The sequence below is a fragment of the Lytechinus pictus genome, chromosome 7 (assembly GCF_037042905.1).
Source record: "Lytechinus pictus isolate F3 Inbred chromosome 7, Lp3.0, whole genome shotgun sequence".
Lineage (NCBI taxonomy): Eukaryota > Metazoa > Echinodermata > Echinoidea > Temnopleuroida > Toxopneustidae > Lytechinus > Lytechinus pictus.
Genome location: NC_087251.1, coordinates 34,379,813 through 34,403,602, shown reverse-complemented (window position 1 = coordinate 34,403,602; position 23,790 = coordinate 34,379,813). Strand labels below are relative to the sequence as shown.

Here is a 23,790-nt window from a genome sequence, read left to right as displayed (position 1 = left end):
TTTCTGCTGAGTGAAATAAGACAAAAAGGCAACAGTATATCTTTATGATAATAACAGCCATTTTTCATTTCACTTCCCACAGTACATATGACTTTTCAATGACAATAATGCCTGACCATATTCATGAACATAGAAATATGTAGGTTACAGAGTGCATTGACCTCTCCACAACGTGGAACCTATTTCACAAGTAGCTACTTTTAAAAGCAACCCATTTGCATCCTGCATTTTGATTGGTCTCAACAGCAAATATGTCATAAAATGTCTTGCTATTGTTATCAATATAAGCTCCATGAATTAGATCCCTGATGAAGTATGTACATTCTGGGTAGTGTTTCATAAAGCGGTTTGTAGAGTTATGCACAACTTTATGCAAAACTAACACACACAACTTAATGTTTGGCTGGAACATGTTCTTATGTGCTAAATTAGCTACATAGGGATATATCATGGAGATACAAGCTTCTATCTCCATGGATATATATTTTAGCACAAAAAAACAGTCACCAGTTGTGTGCAAAGTCATACAACAAACAGTTTTATGAAATGATCTTCCGGGCCCCATTGCATAAAAGCTACTATTATATTAACTTTGTTATCCAACGGTATCTTTATTGGAATCCTTGATTCTGTTAAGCTGTTTAGTGTCGTTTCCAGGGTAGTTACCATTGGATGGCAAAGTAATAGTAACATTCCTGCAACAGGACCCTTATCCAATGCTTCTTCGGTTTACAGCTGAAGATGTTGCATTTGGTCGGGATGGAGGAATGGCAGCCATGCAAAGGGTTATATGATGATAAACACTCATGCACGACAGCAACGGCAAGCAGCATAAATTAAACAACAATAATAATCATAATGATTAGAAAAGTTATATAGTGCAGCAATGATATACATATTCCCTCCTGCACTAGTGCACTGTGATGTAAAAGAGATCCTGACAGTGATAATATATATTTTTCATAATTTTACATCATTTTTAATCCATGTAAATTAGCTGCAAGGTCAAAACCTATGTTAATGGAATTGATAAATAAATAAGTTGTTCACAAAAGCATTTGCAGTGTATTTTTTTTACCAAATAAACATGTGTATGGAACAACATATGCATCTGGCTGACATTCTTGTCATATTTCTAACATGACAGCCTTAGAAGAGCAACATGCAGTAAAAAATTTTAACCTATGATATTCTGCCTAAAGGTAATTTGGTCAAAATTCTGGTTATTTCAACTTGTTCGCCCCTTTTTATAAGCTATCATCATTGTGTCTTATCATTGTATAAATGACATACTGTATATGTCTTAGTTTGATGGTCTTAACCATTAAAGATGAAGGTTGAAATAAATAAAACTGCATTTGATATGATATAAATTATATCAATACATGAAGAGTGCAAAAGCTAAGAAAAAAAAACCAAACTCAATTTTAAGTTTGTGCTTATCTTATGAACCTATATTCCATGCCCAAGTGAATTTATGAAAGGTTAAGTATCAACATGCAAATGAATGCTGGTAAATGAACAGGATTTAACAACATACAAAAACACTCATCTCACATTACGTGCATGTGTATCCTCTTACTAATGTTATCAATAGGTTAGGTTGGTTTGAGAGCAATGTCAAGTACCATACCAGTAAAACAAAGTGTTGGTTTACATGAAAGATTATCAGGATGAGGAATAGACGGTACAGGGGCCCGTCTTACAAATAGTTGCGATTGATACGATCACTCGCAACTATGGAAAGCCAGCAAAGTCAACATATACATTGCATGTTTGCTCAAAAAAATTTCTAGATATGAATGTATGTCCATAAATTCCTTGAAAGTTCGGTGTGTTCTCCTTAGTTTACAAAGGACATTATGCCACTGATGGATTTCCGTAGTTACAATTGATTAGATCAATTGTAACAGATCAATTGTAACTCTTTGTAAGACAGGGCCCTGATTAGGGTACACAACGAACATTGATAGTATAACTGACATCAATACTAACTTCCATGGAAAGCTTAATTCTGAGTAGGGGCAGGACCAGGGTATTTTAATGGGGGGTTGGGGTACAAGGTGACCTAAAAAATAACTTGTTTGTGTTTTTAAACAAAAAACTTACAGGTATTAAATAGTTACAAAATCAAGTACACTCTTCGCAATACTCGAGTCATTCCCCTTTGAGCCTCTTTTTCATCAGTTCCTTTTAAATCTCATGGGGGGGGGGGGGGGGGTGGTGGTGGTGTTGTTACCCCCTTTGACCCCTCCAATGGCCCTGCCCTTTTTGTAGAGCAATGTGCCCATAATGATTAGCTCTGAGGGAAGAGCTATCACAAACGATCAATGGCTAAGCTTCATGTCACACAGCCCTGATTATTAACAGATTCTCAGAGTGTCAATATAGTTTTGCAAAGACCTAATCAGGCTCATATAACAAACAGAATAAGTGAAGAGCTCTCTTTTTATATAGAAGAATAATGCGTTACTCTTTCTTTAAAGGATTAAGAATTTAAAATGACATACAGACACACATACAATTCTCTCTTTTGCACACTCTTTCAGTCTCTTTGCTTTTCAAATACTTGGTCCTACATTTTTTTTCATTTTCTGTCTTTTCTCTGCTAAGCACATCAATGTTTTAGATTTCTTGTCAGCAAGACTTTCCAAGAAACTCTGTTCATGTTTCATTGCTATATAAACAGAGCACGCAGCAACAATGTCAGCATTCATTCTCTCACACTCCACACATGATAAATTTAAGTGAACCTATTTATGTGACGAAATCAAGTATATTTTTACTTGATAAGTGTATGCTCTATGCATACAGGCCTGCAGGTTTTGGAAGATAATTTTTCACTGATAATAGACATATTTTATACTTAAGGAGATACTATATTATCCTAACCTTACCCCAACCACGAGCATGCCAAGATTTTACATGCCCCATATCATATAAGGTCAGACGAAAAATGAAAGAAAGGTATTTTTCAGAAACTGCCCTACTGGAAATAAGACAGAGGGACACAGTGTGAACACATACATAAAGAATGCTTCAATTCAACAAAGTCAATTTGTTCAACCAAGAGGCTAAACACAATGACCATGTGTTCACACTGTGTCGCTCTGTGTCATTTCTAATAGAGAGATAGTGCTGAAAATTTTATTTTATAAGTCCTTTTTCAATCTAAATTTTTCAAAATATTTATGGTTAATTCATCTAGATATATACTCTCTTCTTACCCCTCTCTGATGACAAAGATTGTCTTGCAGCATTGAAAGAAAAGAGATATGTCTTATATTCTCATCTTAGATCCTCCACTGAAAACCATAATTTCGATAGTTCCTTTCCATAAATAATAATTATTTTCTGGGTACATACACCACACTTTTTAGATAACATTTTGGCCTAAATAATTGAGGGGGGAAATGTACAACCATAATACAGAGATACCAGCCAACACAATATATTCCAATATATGAACGATACTACCATAAATTGTTGTACATGTACACTTTTTTTTTAAAACTATGGATGATTTTTTAACAACATTCTTTTGATAATACCGTATTGCTACTAACAATACACTTCCTGTTTACATTTACAAGACAAACCAATAAAAGTGTGTTTTCTAAGGCATGCAAGCATTTGCAAAGGATGTGAATGTTGGAGAAAAAAAAAGAAAATCGATCAGTTCCACTTTATGAACTGAAATGCACAAAACTGGCATTGGTGGTTTGAAAATCAAAGGATCCAATCATTCATGTTTAACTTGGAAGAATTTGGAAAAGCCTTGACATATCACTGAAAGTGAATACTACCCCTACCTGATTATGGCAGACTTATGTGAGGAACATGAATAGCATTCTCTCTGAATCATTGCCATAAAATGTTGTAAGCAAATGTTTCCCACAAGCATTCTGATAACAACTGAAAACAAGGGTGCAAGTTTGGCTAACTTTCAATGCATAGAATATGAAGAATGGATTGAATTTTTGTTTTCCCTACATTCACATCCAAATGACATCCTTGATGCTCTCATGCTGGTGAAAACACACCTTTAGGAAATGGAACAAACTCCACAGGTACCATCTTTCCGGTTAACAATACCCATTTTTATTAAGTCAATATCAAAATTCCTTCACAGATATCATCACATAACTGAAATACGAACAAAAAAATGATCAACAATAATCAATTGGTTTCTTTTCTATCTCATCCTAGAAATATAAATTACATGAGGTCTATAAAGAATACTATATTCCTATGTAGGTACAAATCACTTTGTACAGTCGCGCTCCTTCCTCATTGGATGCATATCATATTCATCTCCAGCATATTCTTTGGTGATTCTTTTTTGTGTGTTTGTTCTCCTCTCTCTAAAAAAAAATCATCATCTGAATTCCTCTGAGAATTAGCGATCGACGTGCAGATGTCTTACCTTATTTCCTCACTGACTGCCAGGAGTGACCGGAGGAAATTCGGGACATCATCATAACATCATCATTCGTGAAGCTTCAAGGATCAAGGCCACGTGACCCTGAGCCACATTCTGCAAGCTCTGTTCATTTTACATTCAAGTTCAGTCTTATCGTGTTCTTTTGTGCTTTGGGGGCGACTGGGACGGGGGATGCTATATCAGGAAGCTCTCCGCTGGGTACTCTCTGAAATGAATGAGCAGATAAGAAAGAAGCAGAAAAAAAGAGAGAAAGTATGTGTGCAACCACATATGAGTTCAACTCAATAAAGTTATTATCTGACTTCATTCAAACTACATGTATACCCATGGTGAGCATAGTTTGATCAATTATATATTGTTTATTTTAAGATTTATTTGATTACATCACAACCCTAACCCTTACCCTATTTCATCAGTGAAATTAGTGGAGGAGCAATTGTCGAAAGAATAATGATAAATGAAACATGGCTGAATATACCAAACACAAATACTGTCAAATGAGAGGACAAAATTCAGATCAGAATAAACCAAATTATTGATATGAACATAATATAAAAATATTAATATACTTTTGTCAAGATGAAGAATGACAGAAATTATTTGAGTTTAGCATACATAAAAGACATGATTATTCAATGCAAACATTAACCCACCAAATCAAATATCATTTTGAATGAAGTAAAAATTGTCAATATTCACTTACCTGCCGTATGACTAAGCGAGGTAGTGTTTGAGGACTTGTATTATCTTCACTTTCTCCATTCTAGAAATACAAGAGAAAAACACTTTTCAGTAAATCATTGTGCATTGACCTGCATTTCTCCAAGCAGTTGTGAGTTGTTAGTTTGAATGGTCATGATTCTCTGGTAAATGGTCAGAGGGGAAGGGTTGATCAAAGATGGCATGTAAGAAGCATGTTGTAGGGGTGGAAAATTGGCTTTAGAGTAAAGGAAGATGATTAACTTGCTTCAGTCAACAAGAAATACTTAAAGATTTTGTTTTGGTTAATTGATACTTTTGACAACTTAAAGAGGTATCTCGAAATATTGTGGGCAAAAACCCATTTCAATATAAATGAAAGGAAGTGTGCTGAGCATATCTCACTCTTCCAATGTGTATGTTATTCTATCTACCTCTTCTTCTTACACCCTCTAACAATAACAAAAATGTATTGTGATCAGGGCAGTGCCAGAAACATGACATCTAATTTTTACCCTTAACATAAAAATAAGAATCTTACAGAATTCTTTCTCTTTTTATAATTTTTCTTTCTTCTTTCTTCCTTTGTCTCCCTCTTACACCTTTCTTTTTATCATTTTTCCCCCCACTTCTAAAATAAACATTGGGAGGGGGGAGGGGATGTGGAGAGTGGTTGGTCAATTCCTGGCCCCATGTGACACCACATAAATGCTGCACATTCTTACCTCATTGCAGTCTGAAGTGAGAGGTGCAGGCTCTCCTCCAGCCTTGATCCCATTATCAGTCTTCATCTTCTTGGGAGGTGACTCTATGACCGGGACGGGGGATGACGGTCTCTTGAATGTTTGCGTATCATCCTCCTCCTCCACCCCGCACTCCTTCGCTTCACTATCATCATCTCCCTGTTGTGCTTCTGGGAGTGCGACGCCATTGTCAGTCCGGACTTTCTTCGAGGGGGACTCCGAAACAGGAGGCGGGGATGAGGGGCGTTTGAATGTCTGTGAATCGTCCCCCGATGCTTTTATACAAGGTTCCTGTGTCTCTTCGTCTGGAGCGGTGATCTTGATGGTCGGTAGTTGAGCGTTGTCTCCGCTAGGGGCTTGCTCTTCCTGTAATAATGCAATTAGAAAATGGATTACGAATACAAACCAGTGATTATCATCAATGATTGTGGAATGTATCACAAAAATTTAAGTGCGACTAAAAATGGCACTTAATTCTCTATTACTTTTGTTATACAATGCATCACCCCATTGGTCAGACCTTGATAAGGGGATGTGTGCTATCGCATATTTATCAATTAAATTGTACATTGAAATTCATGTGCGCATTGGCATTTACAAATGACTTTCAGTCAGACTTTATTTTTGTGAAACCTCCCCAAACCTAACAAATTCACTGGATTATGGAAATGAACACCAACTGGATCTTCATGAGCACATACAGATAATGCATGTTTCTCTGATCATTTCAATATAGGCGTATGAAGATATAGTTTCAATACACAAGATAATTCAGTGCAATCATGATTTCACTTATATTAAAGCTAAATGAAAGTAGTTGCAGTAGAACACTGATTTCGTGAGAAAGTCTGTAAAACCAAGGTTAAGTATTACTATATCATCGTGGATCTAGTTCTGGTACAGTTACATAAACTGAACTTTGTGAAATAATAAAATCTAAGCTGAACAAGTGGAATGCCTCTGACGGTCTCACCTGCATCACGCGATTCAATATAGCAGCAGTGCTGACTTTGAAAACTACTATAACTCGCACAAGATGTTCAGTGATACTTGGTTACTCTTATGTCCACGTTTTATGAACTAGACCAATACACTTACAGAGATATGATGGTAATTCAACAAATACCCCCAACGGGGCCAAAGTTCATTGACCTTACATGACCTTTGACCTTGATCATGTGACCTGAAACTCGCACAGGATGTTCAGTGATACTTGATTACTCTTATGTCCAAGTTTCACGAGTCTGATCCATAAACTTTAAAAGTTATGATGGTAATTCAACATATACCCCCATTATGGCCAAAGTTCATTGACCTTTGCCCTTGGTCAAACTAAAATGCGCACAGGATGTTCAGTGATACTTGATTACTCTTATGTCCTAGTTTTATGAACTAGACCAACATACTTACAAAGTTATGATGGTAATTCAACAAATACCCCCAATTTGGCCAAAGTTCATTGACCCTAAATGACCTTTGACCTTGATCATGTGACATGAAACTTGCACAGGATATTCAGTAATACTTGATTACTATTATGTCCAAGTTTCATGAATCAGATCCATAAACTTTTAAAGTTATGATGGTAATTCAACAGATACCCCCACTTCGGCCAAAGTTCATTGACCCTAAATGACCTTTGACCTTGGTCATGTGACATGAAACTCATGCAGGATGTTTAGTGATACTTGATTAACCTTATATCCAAGTTTCATGAACTAGGTCCATATATTTTCCAAGTTATGATGACATTTCAAAAACTTAACCTTAGGTTAAGATTTTGATGTTGATTCCCCCAACATGGTCTAAGTTCATTGACCCTAAATGACCTTTGACCTTGGTCATGTGACATGAAACTCAGGCAGGATGTTCAGTAATACTTGATTAACCTTATGGCCAAGTCGGAAAAGCGGCGCCTATAGTCTCACTCTGCTATGCAGGTGAGACAAAAACGATCACACTGAAGATCGCCAACACAGGTAGGAACACGTGGGACAGTGTATATTATTATTGCTGGAATAAAGACCCGACGGAAGTGCCCGAATCCGTGATTATTTTGCTCATTTCTCAGCAATTACACAATTTCTTCCAGAATCCTTTGGAACATATTTTTTATTTATACAAACAGACACTTGGGTGGTCATTATATTGGATTCTGTAAAAAGTCATTTTGAGATCGTTACCACAACTGGCATTTATCTTTAACCTTGACATAAATAAACTATCAAAGGCAGAGAGAAGAAAGAGATATAGTGAGACAGACAGACAGAGAGAGAGAGAGAGGATGAATTCATCAGTTTATTACCTGAGATGAGGGTTGTGTATTTGGTCCATCGCCATCAGTATCAGTACTGGCTTGGTCTGTTGACGGCTTGGTTCTACTAGACTTGGGTGACTGGAACACGGTATCCTGAGACGGTTCTGTCCCTCCGTCCCCCGTTCCTGCGTTGCCGGCACCAAAGTCCGACTCTATGGAGCTGGCACTGGGACTATCCCTCCCCCTGACATCAAGGCTAGAAATGAGGGCTGGAGAGCTGACGTTGGGTCCGTAGAGGAACTCATCTTCACTGATACTGTCTCCCGTCTTGTTGAGGGGTGAGGGAGTAAGGCGGGAGGCTGCATCCGAGGAAGAGTTCTTGGGAGTGTTGCCTCGACTGCTTCCATCTGTGGATGGCAGGGATTTCTTCTTGGACTTGAGCATGCTGGCTGGTACATATTCGCTCAGCTTTTTCCTGCATAAGAGTAGGGCAATTATAAAAAATGCATGTTACCATATCACTGAAGAATCATAAAGTTGTTTGGGGGTGTCAAATTGACCCCATGAACTAAAGGTTAAGCAAAGGCAATCTGATATAACTTTTGTTGAACAAGTAAAGTAAATGCCCATTACCTATATGGACACAAATATGTGCCCTCTTTGACAGTAAGAAAAGCCCAGCCATTTATCCATAATCAGCTGCTTCCACAGAATATGGCCAGAATTGCCGGTATTCTCAAGAGTTTTAATTGTACTATGGTACACAATCTTTTACAATGCAGATTTCCTACATCATCATGCAGGAATCTGCATCCAGGACGCTGATTCACTTGGAAAGACGTGACTGATGTTCATTCGCTTGGTGAAGCCAACAGTGGTTGGTGAAACGTCGCGACCAAAGAGAATTGAAAGTTTCAACTTTACAATTTTCACGACTTTCCAGTAAAAGATTTAGAACTGTTTAATTTACCACGCAGGAATTTATAATTAGTGCAAGCGTTGAAATAAGCTGAATGATATACTCAAAATCTGCCTAGTCCCGGATTTATGCACCATGGTACAATTGAAACCACCTTTGTGAATTAGGGTCAATAAGTGTAAGAGAGGTCATAAGACTACTAGATGATATAAGACCCACCTTTTTACATGCTTGGCCTCGATCTTCATGCCTTCCTGTAGTAGCTTGATGGTGACTGAATGCCTATGGACGGTATTAACAAAGAACTGTATATCCAGGGTAAGGTTGACGTTGGTCGCTGGACCTAGAGGCTGGAACTCTAAGCCTATGAACCATAGGGTGGAATGCTCATCAGTTCTAACATGGGGAAGAGAAAAAGAGAAGACAAGTATAATATGGTGATAAATGACTATTCTCTTAACCTAGCCAAATTAACTTTCCAATATAATATATAGTGGTGCTCAGTTAGTGAACCCCACCAGGAAATGGAACATATTTAAAGTGTTCAAGTTCTGCAATGTTTAGATTTTTCATTGTGAAGTCAGGCGATAAAATATTACTTTCAATAAAGTTTGTTTCCTTGGGCTTGCAGAATATTGTCGTGTTGTCTACATTCAACACTCAGCATGAAGGAGTGCATTTTGTGGTGGGGTTCACTAACTAGCACAACTGAATTATTACCCATGTCAGACATGGTCATTTACAAAACTTTATTGCCCTGGTTTGAATAAAAATTGGGAATGAAAATAATAATTTATTTATGCTTTGCTTGGTCTCTCTGCAAGTACTGACTCTGTATGCAGAGACGATGCAAAATGCCGCTAAATATTTTCCACGGTCTTACATCTGGGCACATGAGGATGCATAGAAAGAGATACACGTCAAGTTGAGACAGTGTCTGCACATCGACAAGACATGTCATAATATTGACGAAGCTATGACAATGATGGACATTCCTACCCAGGGAAATGACATCATAATTATGCCATAATGGTGAAGTTCAGAGCTTCACCATGATATAAACAGGACAAAAGAGAACACTATCTATAGAGTAAAATATCTCAATCTTGAAATGTGAAGACAGTAGAATGTATCTTAAGAACAAAGTCATGATAGGAAAAAAGTGGGCTGTTAAAATATCTGATAGACAGAACAGGAGTGAGCTCATGAAAAGGTTTGTCTTGGAAGAAACTGTTGTGGAATCGATAAAGAGAAGTGGTTAGAGATGGATTGGGCCATGTGTCGCGGAAGCAAGCTGTGTATAGAGCACAGGATAAGGAAGTGGATGGCACAAGAGGAGAGGGAAGACCAAATTTTACATGGAAAGATATGGTGAAGAATGAAAGCAGTAAGGTTGGTCTGAACGACGAGGCTCAAGACAGAAAGAAGTAGGAGGAAGCTTCATAACAGCACAAGAATAGAGTCAGTAGCCCTTCATAATAAGAAAAATACAGACTGAAATAAGTGATAATAGGATCCAGGACTGATTTGCCCAGTAATATTTTTTAAAGAATTGACTTACTTTTCTTCTTCCGCTCCTTCTGCAGGAGAGCTGGGTGAGATAGACTTGGGATAGACATGAGCCAGTTTGATGTGAGGATTCCTCTCTAAGTTACCAACCAATACTCTGATCTTAGACTCCACCAGTCCAACCCTACAGATCAAACAAATACAATTTATATAATTCATGCAAAATAGGATTTAATAGTATATCTTCTTGTATGAATAACATACATGCATTATTGTTTAAGTTTGTCAAAACCATCCTTTTATCTTTTTATTAAGAGAAGAATACAAATTTGAAATATTTTCTGTTTCAGGTTATTGGGCAGTAGCTCCAATATGCAGTATGGCATAATTTGCTGGAATCTTGACTGGTAGAAATGCATTAAATTCTAGTAGATGATTTTTACAAGCCTTGAATAGTATGTTTCAAAGAGAATTAAAATGGGAAAGTATACCTTCCATGATTATTCTAAAAATCATGAACAGATCCACAATTGTTTTCGAACATATCAATAAAATTTTTAGGTAATCAATGACTTTTCATATATAATGTGGTTTAACTTCTAATAAGTGAGGTCCCTATAAAAGAAGAGAAACAGTCAACTGCGTTTTGAGCTAGACAGTAACATTCATTTCCTGATACAATTTTCTATGGACTAGATGTTTTCTACGTGTTTTCATTCTCAAGAAAACAAATAATGGTATACAAGAAGTACCTCAATATTTGTCCTTATTTCTTAAATATGCAAAGTAAGAAGTCTCCATACATGCAAAATCGTTTGGACTAAAAGCAATGTATCAACTTGTATATTTTACAATATATTTATATTCTAGAACTCTTCAATATTCATATAGAAATAAAAAGTAAATACAGGTGAGAAACAATAAAATTACACAATACTTACCATTTGAGGTGATCATCTTCATTTCCTGCACTGGCTATCAAGACGATGTAGTGTCTGAGTGAAATAGGAAATAGAATTAAAATATCAAAATAATAAAAGAACATTCAATAACATTCTAATATTAATAAAAACATATTCAAATAGAACCTGCTAAAACATAACACATCAATATTCAACGAAATCAATAATCAGGCTGGAATTTTGGAATTGGGTTTTATCTCTGCTACTTCTGACAAATCAAGTGGCCACTGCTGCGCATGAATAAAAATAAATTTTGAATAAAACTCAGTACCCAGAAGAATACTGAAGAAGTGAAAGATAATGAAATATTTGTACACCAATACATTTTCAAACCACAATATCTAATGACGAACAGCCCACCCAGCCTTCCATGTGCTTTATAGGTGACAGAACATAAAACTCTACAATAAGCAAAGTCAAGAAGTGATATAGAGCTCTACTTACTTGTACTTCTGGAAGAAGTTGGAAGGTTCAAAGAGTTTCTCCCATGTTGCTTTGCCTTGCATAATTTCCTGAGTGATGGCTAGGCCTATACACGAGGTGATTGTCAAAACAACAATACAACAGATTACTAATAATTAATTCATGGACATTTATGCAATTTTTAGTGATTGCAGACCTTAAAAAACAGAAGAACAGAATACCAGCTAATACCTAAGCATTAAAAAAAAAAGTTTAATTTGCTTGTGAAAAGAAAGTAATGCTAGCTTATGGATTGAATTTGGTAAATTAGGCACTGAATTTATTTTTTTAAAAGACAAATAAGTATTTGTAATTTTAATTGAACCTTTCTTAGGTAACGCACAGCTCAATAAGCCCAGCCGAATTAGGATAGAATGATAGCTGACCTCCTCGAGTACTTGCTGTTTTTGGGGGTTTTTTTTACTGTTTTTGTAATGTAGACTGTGAAATGTAACTATAAAAAGATTGGTAAATGATATAGTGAAATCTGCCTCCACAATCAACGGGTAAAATTTACATGTATTGTAGTTCAAAAAGCCCAGCGAGATTAGGGTTAAAATGATGACTAACCTCCTTGGAGTTCTTGCTCTATGACTGTCTTCGTAGATTGTGAGACATTGTATGTGGAATTTTGTTGAGGGTAGGCTGGTGTGATGATAGGCATTAAATGAAATCTGTCACTGACGTTCACCTGCTCAATTAAAATAGAAAATACAAACAAGAAAATATAAAGTGAAATTAAAAAATAAGAATTTTTAACCTAACATACTGCTACTTCAGTGAGGCAGATATATAATTATAACAAATATGATTTAGAAAGATGTCTCACTAAAAAAGCCTCAATATTAATTTTCCTTAAGATAGCTAAGTACTGGGGGCATTTCATGAAACACATAGTGATTTTCACTATTTGTTATAAGCTTCTGAAACCCTTACAGCTGATTGGCTCAGAGCAAAATCGTCTGAAAATCTTTTTTTTTTTCATGAAATGCTGCCGTTATTTAACATAGTATACATGAGCCTTTTTCACAACAAACAAGGAATAATTACAGACCACCTTTACAAACTGAAATATTTGGCCTGTGCAAAGTCAGATACGTTCTTGCATTTACCTCTACATTGGATACCTTTGGATTGGAGACTCCACTTCTGTGAATTGCTTCTTTGACTCGTGTTGCTATGTCCATGAGCAAGACATGTGTTCTAAATCACTATTGTGTTATCAAATCAATATGGCACATAAAAACTTGATTTGTATTTAAACCTGAAGAAATGTACTCACCCTTGGATCCCATTCTGCAAAGCCGAGATCTGTTGAGGTGTTTGGAGGTTTGAGTAACACAGGCTGTGGCCATGCCCTGATCATGAATAAAATATTACCAAGATAGTAATCATTCTACAAGAAGCATAATCTATAAAATCATACACTTAATAATAAACAATATTAGACATTGTTAATATTTTATCTTTCATAATATTTTAATCTTCTGTAAGTATAAACTTACAATTCCCTGTGGTCACAATGTCCCACCAACCACTGTTGGCTTCATCAGACACATGAACACCAGGCATGTCTTTCCATGTGACTTTGCACCAGAGTCAGTAGACTGCGTTGTCACTTGGTTTCCAAGGTTCATGAAACAAACAACGGTGTTGGTGAAATGTTGCAACCAGATAGAGAATTGAAAGTTTTGAATTAGCTATTTTCACAATTACCAGTAAAAGATTGAAAACTGATATCGTACAAAATTACTGGATGAATTGTAATATCCATGGAATGTATGAAATATACTTACATTTTAGTACAGTAATATATGTTACTTTTATATACAAATCCTTGACAATGAATGGGAATATATATACAAAGAAAGAGAAGAAATTAGTTTAATCTTAAGGATTTGTTCTAAAGATGTTTTAAGAAACTAGGGTTACAAGCAAAATAATAATCACTATAACATTTGTATTTCACTAAATTAAAAAAAAAAGGATTTGAAGCATAAAATTTTTGAGAAAGTCAAAGAGCTGATATTCTAAGTACTTTTTTTTCAAATGAACTGATTTCCATTACCAGGATATTCAACTTGATTCAACCAAATTTCATGTAAAGCAGCCCTAAATGTTTCGACATTTTGATCCTCTACGATAGAAGACATCGCCCCCCTATTGATATCTTAACACTATCTGTAGAATCCTTCGCTCCATGAAGATGGGAAAACTCACCACTTTGTGAAGACAAGGAAAAACTTGTTGACGAGCGTCGAGGCTGCAGCATTAGGGTAAAGCTGACAGGTTCTTGCTACTAACATAGCCCATGACACACCACCAAGGAAACCAAGAGCATTGGAATACACACCTTTCTCTGTCAAGGAATTAGGAACAGAGTAAATTATGTTTGGATGGAGGATGCATGGAGCTGTGGCTCAGTGGATAAGTCTCCATATTTTTAACCACAAGGTCTACGATTCAAATCCTTTAGCAAGGTGTTTATCTACATTTGCCACTGGTCTGGTTACCCAGAAGGAATTCCTAGAATGATTAACCACTGATCATGGTATCCTGATAAAGCCGGAAAACCGGCTTCACTATGAACGTGCATATAGCCGGGATACCGGCTTCAAGTCATGTAACTCGAAAAGCAAGGGTTTTATATGTCAGGTGACCTTTTCAAAGTAACATCATCTTGGTTGATATTCAGTTAATAACTTTAGTTTATAATATCGTTGACAAATGGCTTTTAGTTGTCATAAGTAAAAAACTTCATTGATGTTCACGCTGTAGACTAAAAAATAAACTGTACTTACTTTTGGCCCATAGTTTTATTGTTCTCAGCGTCAGCCTGAAATTCTCTTTGCTCGGGACTACATTCAGAATTTCATCAGTAACACGACAACCTGTTGGAAAATATGAAGAAAAAAATCTTGTATACCTGGGCCTAGTCTATCAGGCCTAATAATAATAACAAGTTGATAGTCATAAGACAATTCCTGTAAACACAGTGCAAAAAAAGCATATCACTACATTGGTTGGAACTTGCTCGGGGGACACAGGACTTTGTGTGTTAAAGGACAAGTCCATCCCAATAAAAAATTGATTTGAATAAAAAGAAAAAAATCCAACAAGCATAACACTGAAAATTTCATCAAAATCGGATGTAAAATAAGAAAGTTATGACATTTTAAAGTTTCGCTTAATTTCACAAAACAGTTCTTTTCACATCCTGGTCGATATGCAAACGAGGAGACTGATGACGTCATCCACTCACTATTTCATTGTATTTTATTATATGAAATATTCTAATTTTCTCCTCATTGTCAAGTGAAACAATGATTAATTCTTCCCTGAATATGTGTAACTAGCATTGTTTAATAGTTGGTCCTTATTGTCAAATCTGTAAAAAATGAAAAATTGTATAATTCAAACAATAAAAAACAAAAGAAATAGTGAGTGATGGACATCATCGACTGGCTCATTTGCATGTCATTGAGTTGTGCACATCACTGTTTTGTAAAAAATAACCGAAACTTTAAAATTCCATAGCTTTCTTATTTTACATCCGATTTTGATGAAATTTTCAGCATTATGCTAGTTTGATTTTTCTCTATTTATTAAAATCAACATTTTTCTTGGGTGGACTTGACCTTTAAATCCCACCACAGCACTAGCGTCCTTTGGCAAGGCGTTTATCTACATTTGCCACTCTCGACCCAGGTGTAGTAAATGGGTACCCGGTAGGAAGAAATTCCTTGAATGCTCGATGCGCCCGATCAGGGTAGCCGTGCTAAAGCCGGGGTAATAGTATGCAGCGCTTAGAAAAATTTGTATTAAGCGCTATATAAATGTTGCATATTATTATTATTATTATTTAAATATCATGTGCACATTTAAATTTCAGAAGGACTTCAAGTCACTCTGTAACACTTCACTCTTTGTTTAACTCTCCCCTGGACAACAAATGCCCGTCTCAGAAAAAAGAATAAGAAAATGATATTTATGCCATACTCTAATAAATGAACAGAAACACATTCCATGAAATAGTGATACAACAATTTTAAGGTACTGATATTAAAGTTAATTCTAGTTGCACAGTAAACCGATCCAGCTATAACGATATCTACTCAATTTTAATCAGCGCTTGATCATATTTTTGGTAAAGCGCTATATAAGTACCTGTTATGTATGATATGTTATGTATGTATGGAGTTACTAATTTAGAAAATCATCAAAAACAAAAAAATAACACATGAAACTTACCATTCAAACTACGGACACACTTTGGATCTAAGTTCTTGAGTAGGGTATCATCTGTTAGATCTAGGTTCTCTGGTACAACTCGGAGGGCCAGGCGAGCAAACAAGATATCCATCTATGTAGTGAAGGAAAAAAATGAACAGTAAATGAAAGTATTTAGAAAATCTCTGAATGATTTATCACAGTCATCAATTTGTTAGGAAAAAAAAAAATGTTTAAAGAACAAGAAAGGAAGGAAATGGAGATGATCATCATCAAGGTTAGTAATGGAACATGTGTTTTTGCCATTAATATCAAAGAATTTCCACGATAGTATATGAATAAAGATAACTTAGTTGACTTATTGTAGTCATATTAAAAAAGGAAGGGCTTGATTTGCATGAAATTTGGAATATATAGGAGACAGATTTTTTCTGAGGTTTAAAAACCTCTGACATTCTGTTTCCAATGAGCGCATGTATGATATAACATCCAAGCTGTACATAAGAAGATGATCAAAATTTGCTTACCTCTATGCCTTCAAAGACTAGTTTGATGACAGGAACAAATGCTTCCTCAACAGCCTAAAAAAATACAAAGAAAGAAAGACCAATGATAAGATTTCACCAACCAACATACATAGGTAAATCACCAAAGCAAGAACCCTGCTTTAGATATCTCTGGGATTTGCCCTGCCAGTTGTAAGAAAGCTACAGTAATACAACTTAACCCCTTTTAATAATATATAAGGTCAATTATTATGTAAAATGAAATCTCGTTATCATTACATAATGAAATATGCTCCCATGCACTCAAGAAATTTCTGTATTTCATACACTCTAAATATATTGGGTAAAAGTGCTCCATGGGGGTAATTATGGGCATTTTTACTCATCCAGTGTGATGAAATTTTGCCCATTCTAAAGTAATTGCTGCTTATTTTTTAACCTTACTATATGCTTCCTGCATTAGGTAAAATACTGCCCCAAATTGGTTGGACATATAATTACCCTCGTGGTGGTAAAAATTTCACCCAATATTTTTTGAAGTGTGATACATGCACACAAGTTATGCCCTTATTGTGATGACACTCCTAAGCGTATCCAGAGAAATTGGTCAGCCAAATTGTACTCAACACTGTGCATTCATCTCAGTGTTTCTCCTACAAAGTCAATATGAACATCATTTAAACACTAGTACAATTTCCCTGCTATCTCACTAGTGGTTCTACAGATTAATCTTTATTCTTCTTTGTGCTTTTATGAAACACATAAATTAAAATGGAAAGATCATGATCACAATAAAAACAAAACTTGTGAAAATGGAAATAATTAATTAAAACATGTTTCATTGACTTACTCTGCAATCCTTGGTTTCTGGCAATCCTTTGACAATGTCATAGAAAGACTTGAAGAAATCGTTCCTCTCTACATGAAGAGGGGCTACGCATAAAGTATCTATATCAGCACCTATGATATGCAAAGACAGGTGAATATAATTGGCCATTATTTTCATGAAAAATTCTCTGAAATGTCCTTAGTTTGTATTTTTTGCACATTACGTACATATCAAGATAAATATATTCTTACAATGTTGGTCAGTAAATCACCAGATATAGGGGGCAAATGAATATGAAACTAAATCTATGGATTCTTGACAGTGCAAAATAGGAATTCATGCCTCCATCATTACTTGATATTTAGTATGTTGCACATGTAATTTTTTAAAGAAAAATGATATTGATCTATTCAGAAAGCAAGTTTAATTGTGATTCATACAAATAATGAATGTCTAATGTTGCTTTCACATCAAGACCGATGAAATCATGATGTGAAAGCATTTCATCGTACTCAGCGACTGATCTTTTTTGGTAAAAAACCATCGGTCGCTGAGTACGGTCGGAGAGGTACTTCAGCGACCAATTGCGACCGATGCAAGCTTGATGTGAAAGCACCTCGTACTCAGCGACCAATCAAAATGCCCTATTAATCATTTTTCATGTGCATGTGCATAGCGTAAAATATGCGCAGATCATGATGCACACAAACAGCGACCGATCGCTCTGGGCCTGACCAAATTTGACGGCGGTGTGAAAGCACGTCCGATTGTTATTTGCACTGGCCATGTCACAGGCGAGATGCAAAAGTGTATGCAGCTGAGAAAAACGGTCTATCAATTGTCATATATATATCTATATATATACATATATATAGGCGTAAATAAATCAAGCATTAACGCTAGACGTAGCTTCCAAGTATCTCTTTTATTGCGAGCTTTCGGCCAGTGGGGCCTTCATCAGGCCTATAATGCATTGAAACAAACAAAATAGAACAAGACCATACAAATAAAATCGTAATAACAACAAAGTAAATAATGTGTAACAAAGGGTACAGAACAGAAGGATTACACTAAGATAACAAAAAATAACAACAGAGGGGGTTGAGTACAGAACAGAAGGGTTACAGTAAGATAACAAAAAATAACAACAGAGGGGGTAATGGCTTAAACGAGATGGTGGAATACAATTATCCTCCTTTTTCACAGTATTACCTACACAAGACTTACTACTCCTCCAGATGAACAGAAACCAAAGTTAATTTCAATGCTGGTAAATACCTTGTCTTTCCACACACTTAAGTTTCCCAATCGTTTCTATTGTATTCCACCATCTCGTTTAAGCCATTACCCCCTCTGTTGTTTATTTTTTGTTATCTTAGTGTAATCCTTCTGTTCTGTACCCTTTGTTACACATTATTTACTTTGTTGTTATTACGATTTTATTTGTATGGTCTTGTTCTATTTTGTTTGTTTCAATGCATTATAGGCCTGATGAAGGCCCCACTGGCCGAAAGCTCGCAATAAAAGAGATACTTGGAAGCTATGTCTAGCGTTAATGCTTGATTTATTTACGCCTATACGTAGAACATGACGCGCTGCAATACACGTTGTGCAAAGGGCCCTCTTCCTTTATATATATATAAATATATATATATATGTATATTTATACATATACAAGCTGCAAACACGAGTGTTGAAGTTTAGTGTCGTATGGATTTAAAATCTGTAAATGGGCTGCATGATCCATTCATAAACCAATCAAATGACAAATACATATCTAGGTGTCATATAATTGGTTCTATTTGTTTCTGCTACAACTAGCCTTGATTGTTGACCTTTGACCTTGTTACCTCTAAAAAACTTAAGATTATCACCACTCCCATATATGCGTATTAGGACAAAGTCTGAAGTTGGTCTGTCGAATGTGTCTATAATACTCATGAGAACAAAAGCAGGTTAGGCAAACCTGAAAAATTCATGCACCTGTCAACCACCTCCATAATGGATGAAGGCATACAAATTTGTCGCTGTGCTAACTAACCTTTAGTATGTACTCCTAGTCGATAAGACCCAAATGTGTAGATCTTTCCTCCAACGGTATCTGCTATGTTTGGTGGAATGTTTTTATCCTCTGCCACTTGTCTGATCCAATCTTTAACAATCTGATCCAGCTTCCCCAGTACTATCAACCTTATGATAAATTACAGCATTGATAACTTGCAATGATAAAAATGTTCCAATATATTTAAATGTAAAACTTCTGAAGAATTTTATACCAACAATATGCTTGTGACCAACAAATCTACACATACAGTACATGTTCCTAAATGCTCCATTTGATTCTCTAATGCAAAAAAAGAAAGTTAAAAAGATAAAAAAATTATTTTGTATTAACATTATCATGTATGTATCACTGTCAATGTTTATAACCTAAAAAGGGCATTGACTCTTTCCATACAACAGTACACATTTTCTTTAAATATAACTCCTAAAATGGCACTGAAAATAAGGTAGGGTGAGGTACAGTAACATCCTACATATACATGTATGAGGAAATATATAAGGACCTTAATTTCAAAAATTCATATCTCTTTGTCCTGACTGGGTGAGGTACATGTACCACATGCAACATCTTAAATGTATCAGAGAAAATGAGGACCTCAATTTCGAAAATCCTTATCTCCTTTCCCTATTTGGGTGAGGTACCATACCTAACATTTTACATGTATGAGAGACAATCTGAATCAGGACCTCAATTTAGAAAATCCGAACCTTCCTGCCCTACCTGGATTTCTTTCCCTAAAACTTCAATGTCATAAAACATGCATTTCACATCTAACCCTTCAATCTTTACAAGAATTGTTTTTTGCATTTATAAAGATAATTTTGACATTCAGCATTTGCTGAATAGAAGAAAGAAATGCAATCATCAATGGAGCTCAGTGGGCCAAGCCATGTTTTTTTACCTGTGGTTAAGCTCCTCTTCATTTTCAAAGACACCATGAGGCTTCAGAGCTTCTACTAACTCCTTTGTCTGTCTGATATCTTCAGGTCGTGGTCCAACCATACTGATAGCTGATGTGATTCCATAGGTCTTCTTGGTTGAAGACTCTGCACTGTTAGACAAATAAACAAAAGGAAAATGCAAAATGATTCAGATGATTTTTTCCTTGTTATTAAAATCTCATTAAAGCTTGCCCAAAAAGGAGCAATTTCTAATTTCAAACAATACCTGTACATGTAGGCCTAGTTTGGAATGGGTATTGGAAGTACAAGTAGACTCTTCTTTGACGCATCTCTTTAAATTTTCAATACGAAACCAATGATGTTTTTCTTTAATATGATAGTGTTCTGCCGTCTGATACTGATCTGACTTTCCAGTCAAGTGCTGGCTGCCTAACATCAGTGGTAATAAAAAATGACAAACAGCTCAACCTGTCGCATCTTGGGCAGTTTTATATTATGAGTAGAATACTAGAATTTGAGTAGAAAGATCATGAAAAAGGGCCAAAATCATATTTTCATTCTTAATTTTCTGAAAATAATGATATATGGTAACGAATAGTTGATCAGTGTTTTTTTTCAACCCTTCAAATTTTCCCACAGAAAACAAACGTTTGGTAATATTTACACGTTTCCCAGTCACTTAAACATTTCACATGCAAAGCCAAAGAGGAAGCTGAAGAACATCTCATTAAAAAAAAAAAGATCTCGCAATGGTGGAAGTCTGGAGAATTTTAAGAAAACATTGTATTTGATATGATTGAATTTTTGAAAAATGTTTGGTAATCTTCTACCACAATTACTAGTGAGTGTCCTACTCAACGTTCTCGCCAGTGTAGAAAACACGCGTCGCATGCGACACACGTAAATTCCACAAGCTCTTCATGCGTCACATGCAAAATGCGGAATCATCAGAAATAACTGTTGCATCATTCATCATCAATCCTCAAAAGTATAGGATGTTTCAGAATCATTTCGGCAACAAACTACGATCTTATCATTGATGACAGGATAATATCCATTCATAGACACTGGCTCATTTCCACCTCAAGCCGGCTAGCCAGCCACGCTAGCTTTGCTAGCGCAACATTATTGTTCTTCCCCAACGTAACGGACGCGCACATCCGTAGCGTTGGGGAAGAACAATAGGAAACAAGATGGCGGCGTAAAGATCGGGCACGTCTCCCCCGTTTTTTCATGATATTTTCCTTATTTTTTTTTAATCAATTCTTGTTTAAAAATGAAATCGATAGCGTAGAAATGTCGGAAATGAAGTTGTATCCCATTTACATGATTTTGGGCTAGATCTTTTAAAAGGAAAGTAGAAATCTCTTTGGGGCGAAAGTTTCAGGTTTTTTGGCGGTACACGCAGATGAATGGGAAGGAATTCCTGGCTTCGTGGAGAGCAAGCATACATTAGTAAATTATTTTTACTCTCGAGAAGCCTCCTGGCTATGATCTCTCTAGACCAAAAGCTTTGGTCTTTGTTATGTTGGTTGTTCCGCTGAACTCTGTTGGCTCCACTCACCAAATAACTACAGAGACCGAAGTTCTAGCTCGATCTGTACAGGGGACTCAATGGCCATTGATGTTTATGTATTAAGTTCGGATAAAACAGGGAAGTAAAGTTGCCCGACAGCCAAAGTAAGTCACTGTTTTTTCCCCTTTTAAGCTTATTTTTAGTTTTACCCGTTTTGGTGCATTTCAGGCCAAAATGGAATAATCTTTATTTTGGTACAGTTCTTTTTATATATTTTCATGAAATAAAGACAAAAATCGATGAGCCCCGTCGGGGGGATTTTGCATAGTTAACCCCCTAATGGTTGCTGCACGATAGCGAGCTGTCTGTGAACGAGGAGAAATTAAAAAAAATTGAATTTGAAAATGTTAAAACACTCCTCGAAACAGACGACTGCCAGCTGTCTACATTACATGTATGATGATGTATGATCTCTCTCCCTCTGTCATCATGTTCATGTCTCTCAGTCAGAGTCTCACTCACTCACTGGCAAGTCGACTCTGACTGACTCATGATCTCATCGCATTCGTCAGACTCAGTCTGACTCTGACTCAGAGCTCAGTCAGAGAGTCAATCAGAGACGGCCTGCCAGTCTTGACAAGTTCGTCGACGACGACGTTAACTTACCTCGCTGCTGTTGACATTTTTCGCTGATCTTGTAACAAACCACTGGCTCAAAAGTAGATGTAGAAACTACAACTAACGTTAGGCGGAAAGAGACTAATAAAAAGTCTGGCCGCTAGTTCCAGGCCAGGCCAACTGCAGCCAGTCTTACTTTTTAGCTAGCGGCCGCTGTTGTACCGGTGCCGTGCCGTGGCGGTAAACGATGTTCCTGGGTTTGGCCGCCTTCGCTTTGCGGAGTATCGACAGCTGAACCACTTTTTGGCAACTACATCACTCTAACATTTTAACTTGAAGTTTATCTCAAGACGTTTAGTCGGTTAAATGAACATCGGATTTATTTAATGAGAATACAACTGGGATGATACCCAATAAAATGAATAAATATGAAGCGTTTGAACTTTCCAAAACCACTGAGTTCGGGACTCAATTACGCAGAGACAATGGAAATTTATGTCATTGAGCGAATCTAACTGAAAATATCGATTATTTTGAAGATCAACATAATGATACGGTAGCCTTGTGCCATTTAGTTTTGGAAGAGGGATTTCGAGCATGAAGTAATCGGAGTTTTCATATACTTTTTTTTATTTGAAATATAAAAAATTATAGGAATTTTTGTTACTTGAAGTCATGATCATAACTTACATGAACACTATTCATTCACGATCAATAACGCACTTTATTCCTCTGAATTGCCAAAATTACAAGTAGTAGGAAATATATTAATCCGCTACTTCAGTCACATGAATTTCAAGGAAAAGAGAATAGCGCCACCCACGATTTAGTCATCGTTTTCCTGGAAGGCTGGCTTGAACTCATAATGAACTGTCATTTCAAGAACTCCACAGCCAACTCTCTACAGATAGAAATTTTACAGAATCAAAATCTGAAAATGTTGAGAGATCGAGTACGCTAAAAAGATAATGGAAATCATTCTGATTCAATTAGCTTTATTGATGATAAACATAGAACCCCGGCATACAACTTTAAGGGCACCGCATCCGTCCTGTATAGGTCTACTGGAGCGGAGGAAGCCCAGTTTAGGTACTCCCGGCTGAGAATTGTGTTTTTGACAGATGAAGAA

The 23,790-nt window shown here is 36.2% G+C and overlaps 1 protein-coding gene across 1 annotated transcript; it reads right to left on the bottom strand.

The window, feature by feature from the left end:
- Positions 1 to 4,078: 4,078 nt before the first annotated feature.
- On the bottom strand, positions 4,079 to 23,463 carry LOC129264508 (poly(A) polymerase beta-like). The gene is made up of 18 exons (XM_054902391.2): positions 22,710 to 23,463; positions 20,527 to 20,676; positions 19,602 to 19,750; positions 17,582 to 17,691; positions 16,753 to 16,806; positions 16,247 to 16,358; positions 14,797 to 14,886; positions 14,216 to 14,354; positions 13,278 to 13,353; positions 12,566 to 12,686; positions 11,978 to 12,062; positions 11,513 to 11,566; positions 10,624 to 10,755; positions 9,282 to 9,458; positions 8,192 to 8,618; positions 5,869 to 6,252; positions 5,148 to 5,207; positions 4,079 to 4,649 (listed from the first exon to the last, which is right to left on the bottom strand). Exons 1-18 carry the CDS (start codon positions 22,724 to 22,726, stop codon positions 4,551 to 4,553), a joined length of 2,436 nt encoding a protein of 811 aa, XP_054758366.2. The 5' UTR covers positions 22,727 to 23,463; the 3' UTR covers positions 4,079 to 4,550.
- Between the last annotated feature and the right edge of the window lie 327 nt (positions 23,464 to 23,790).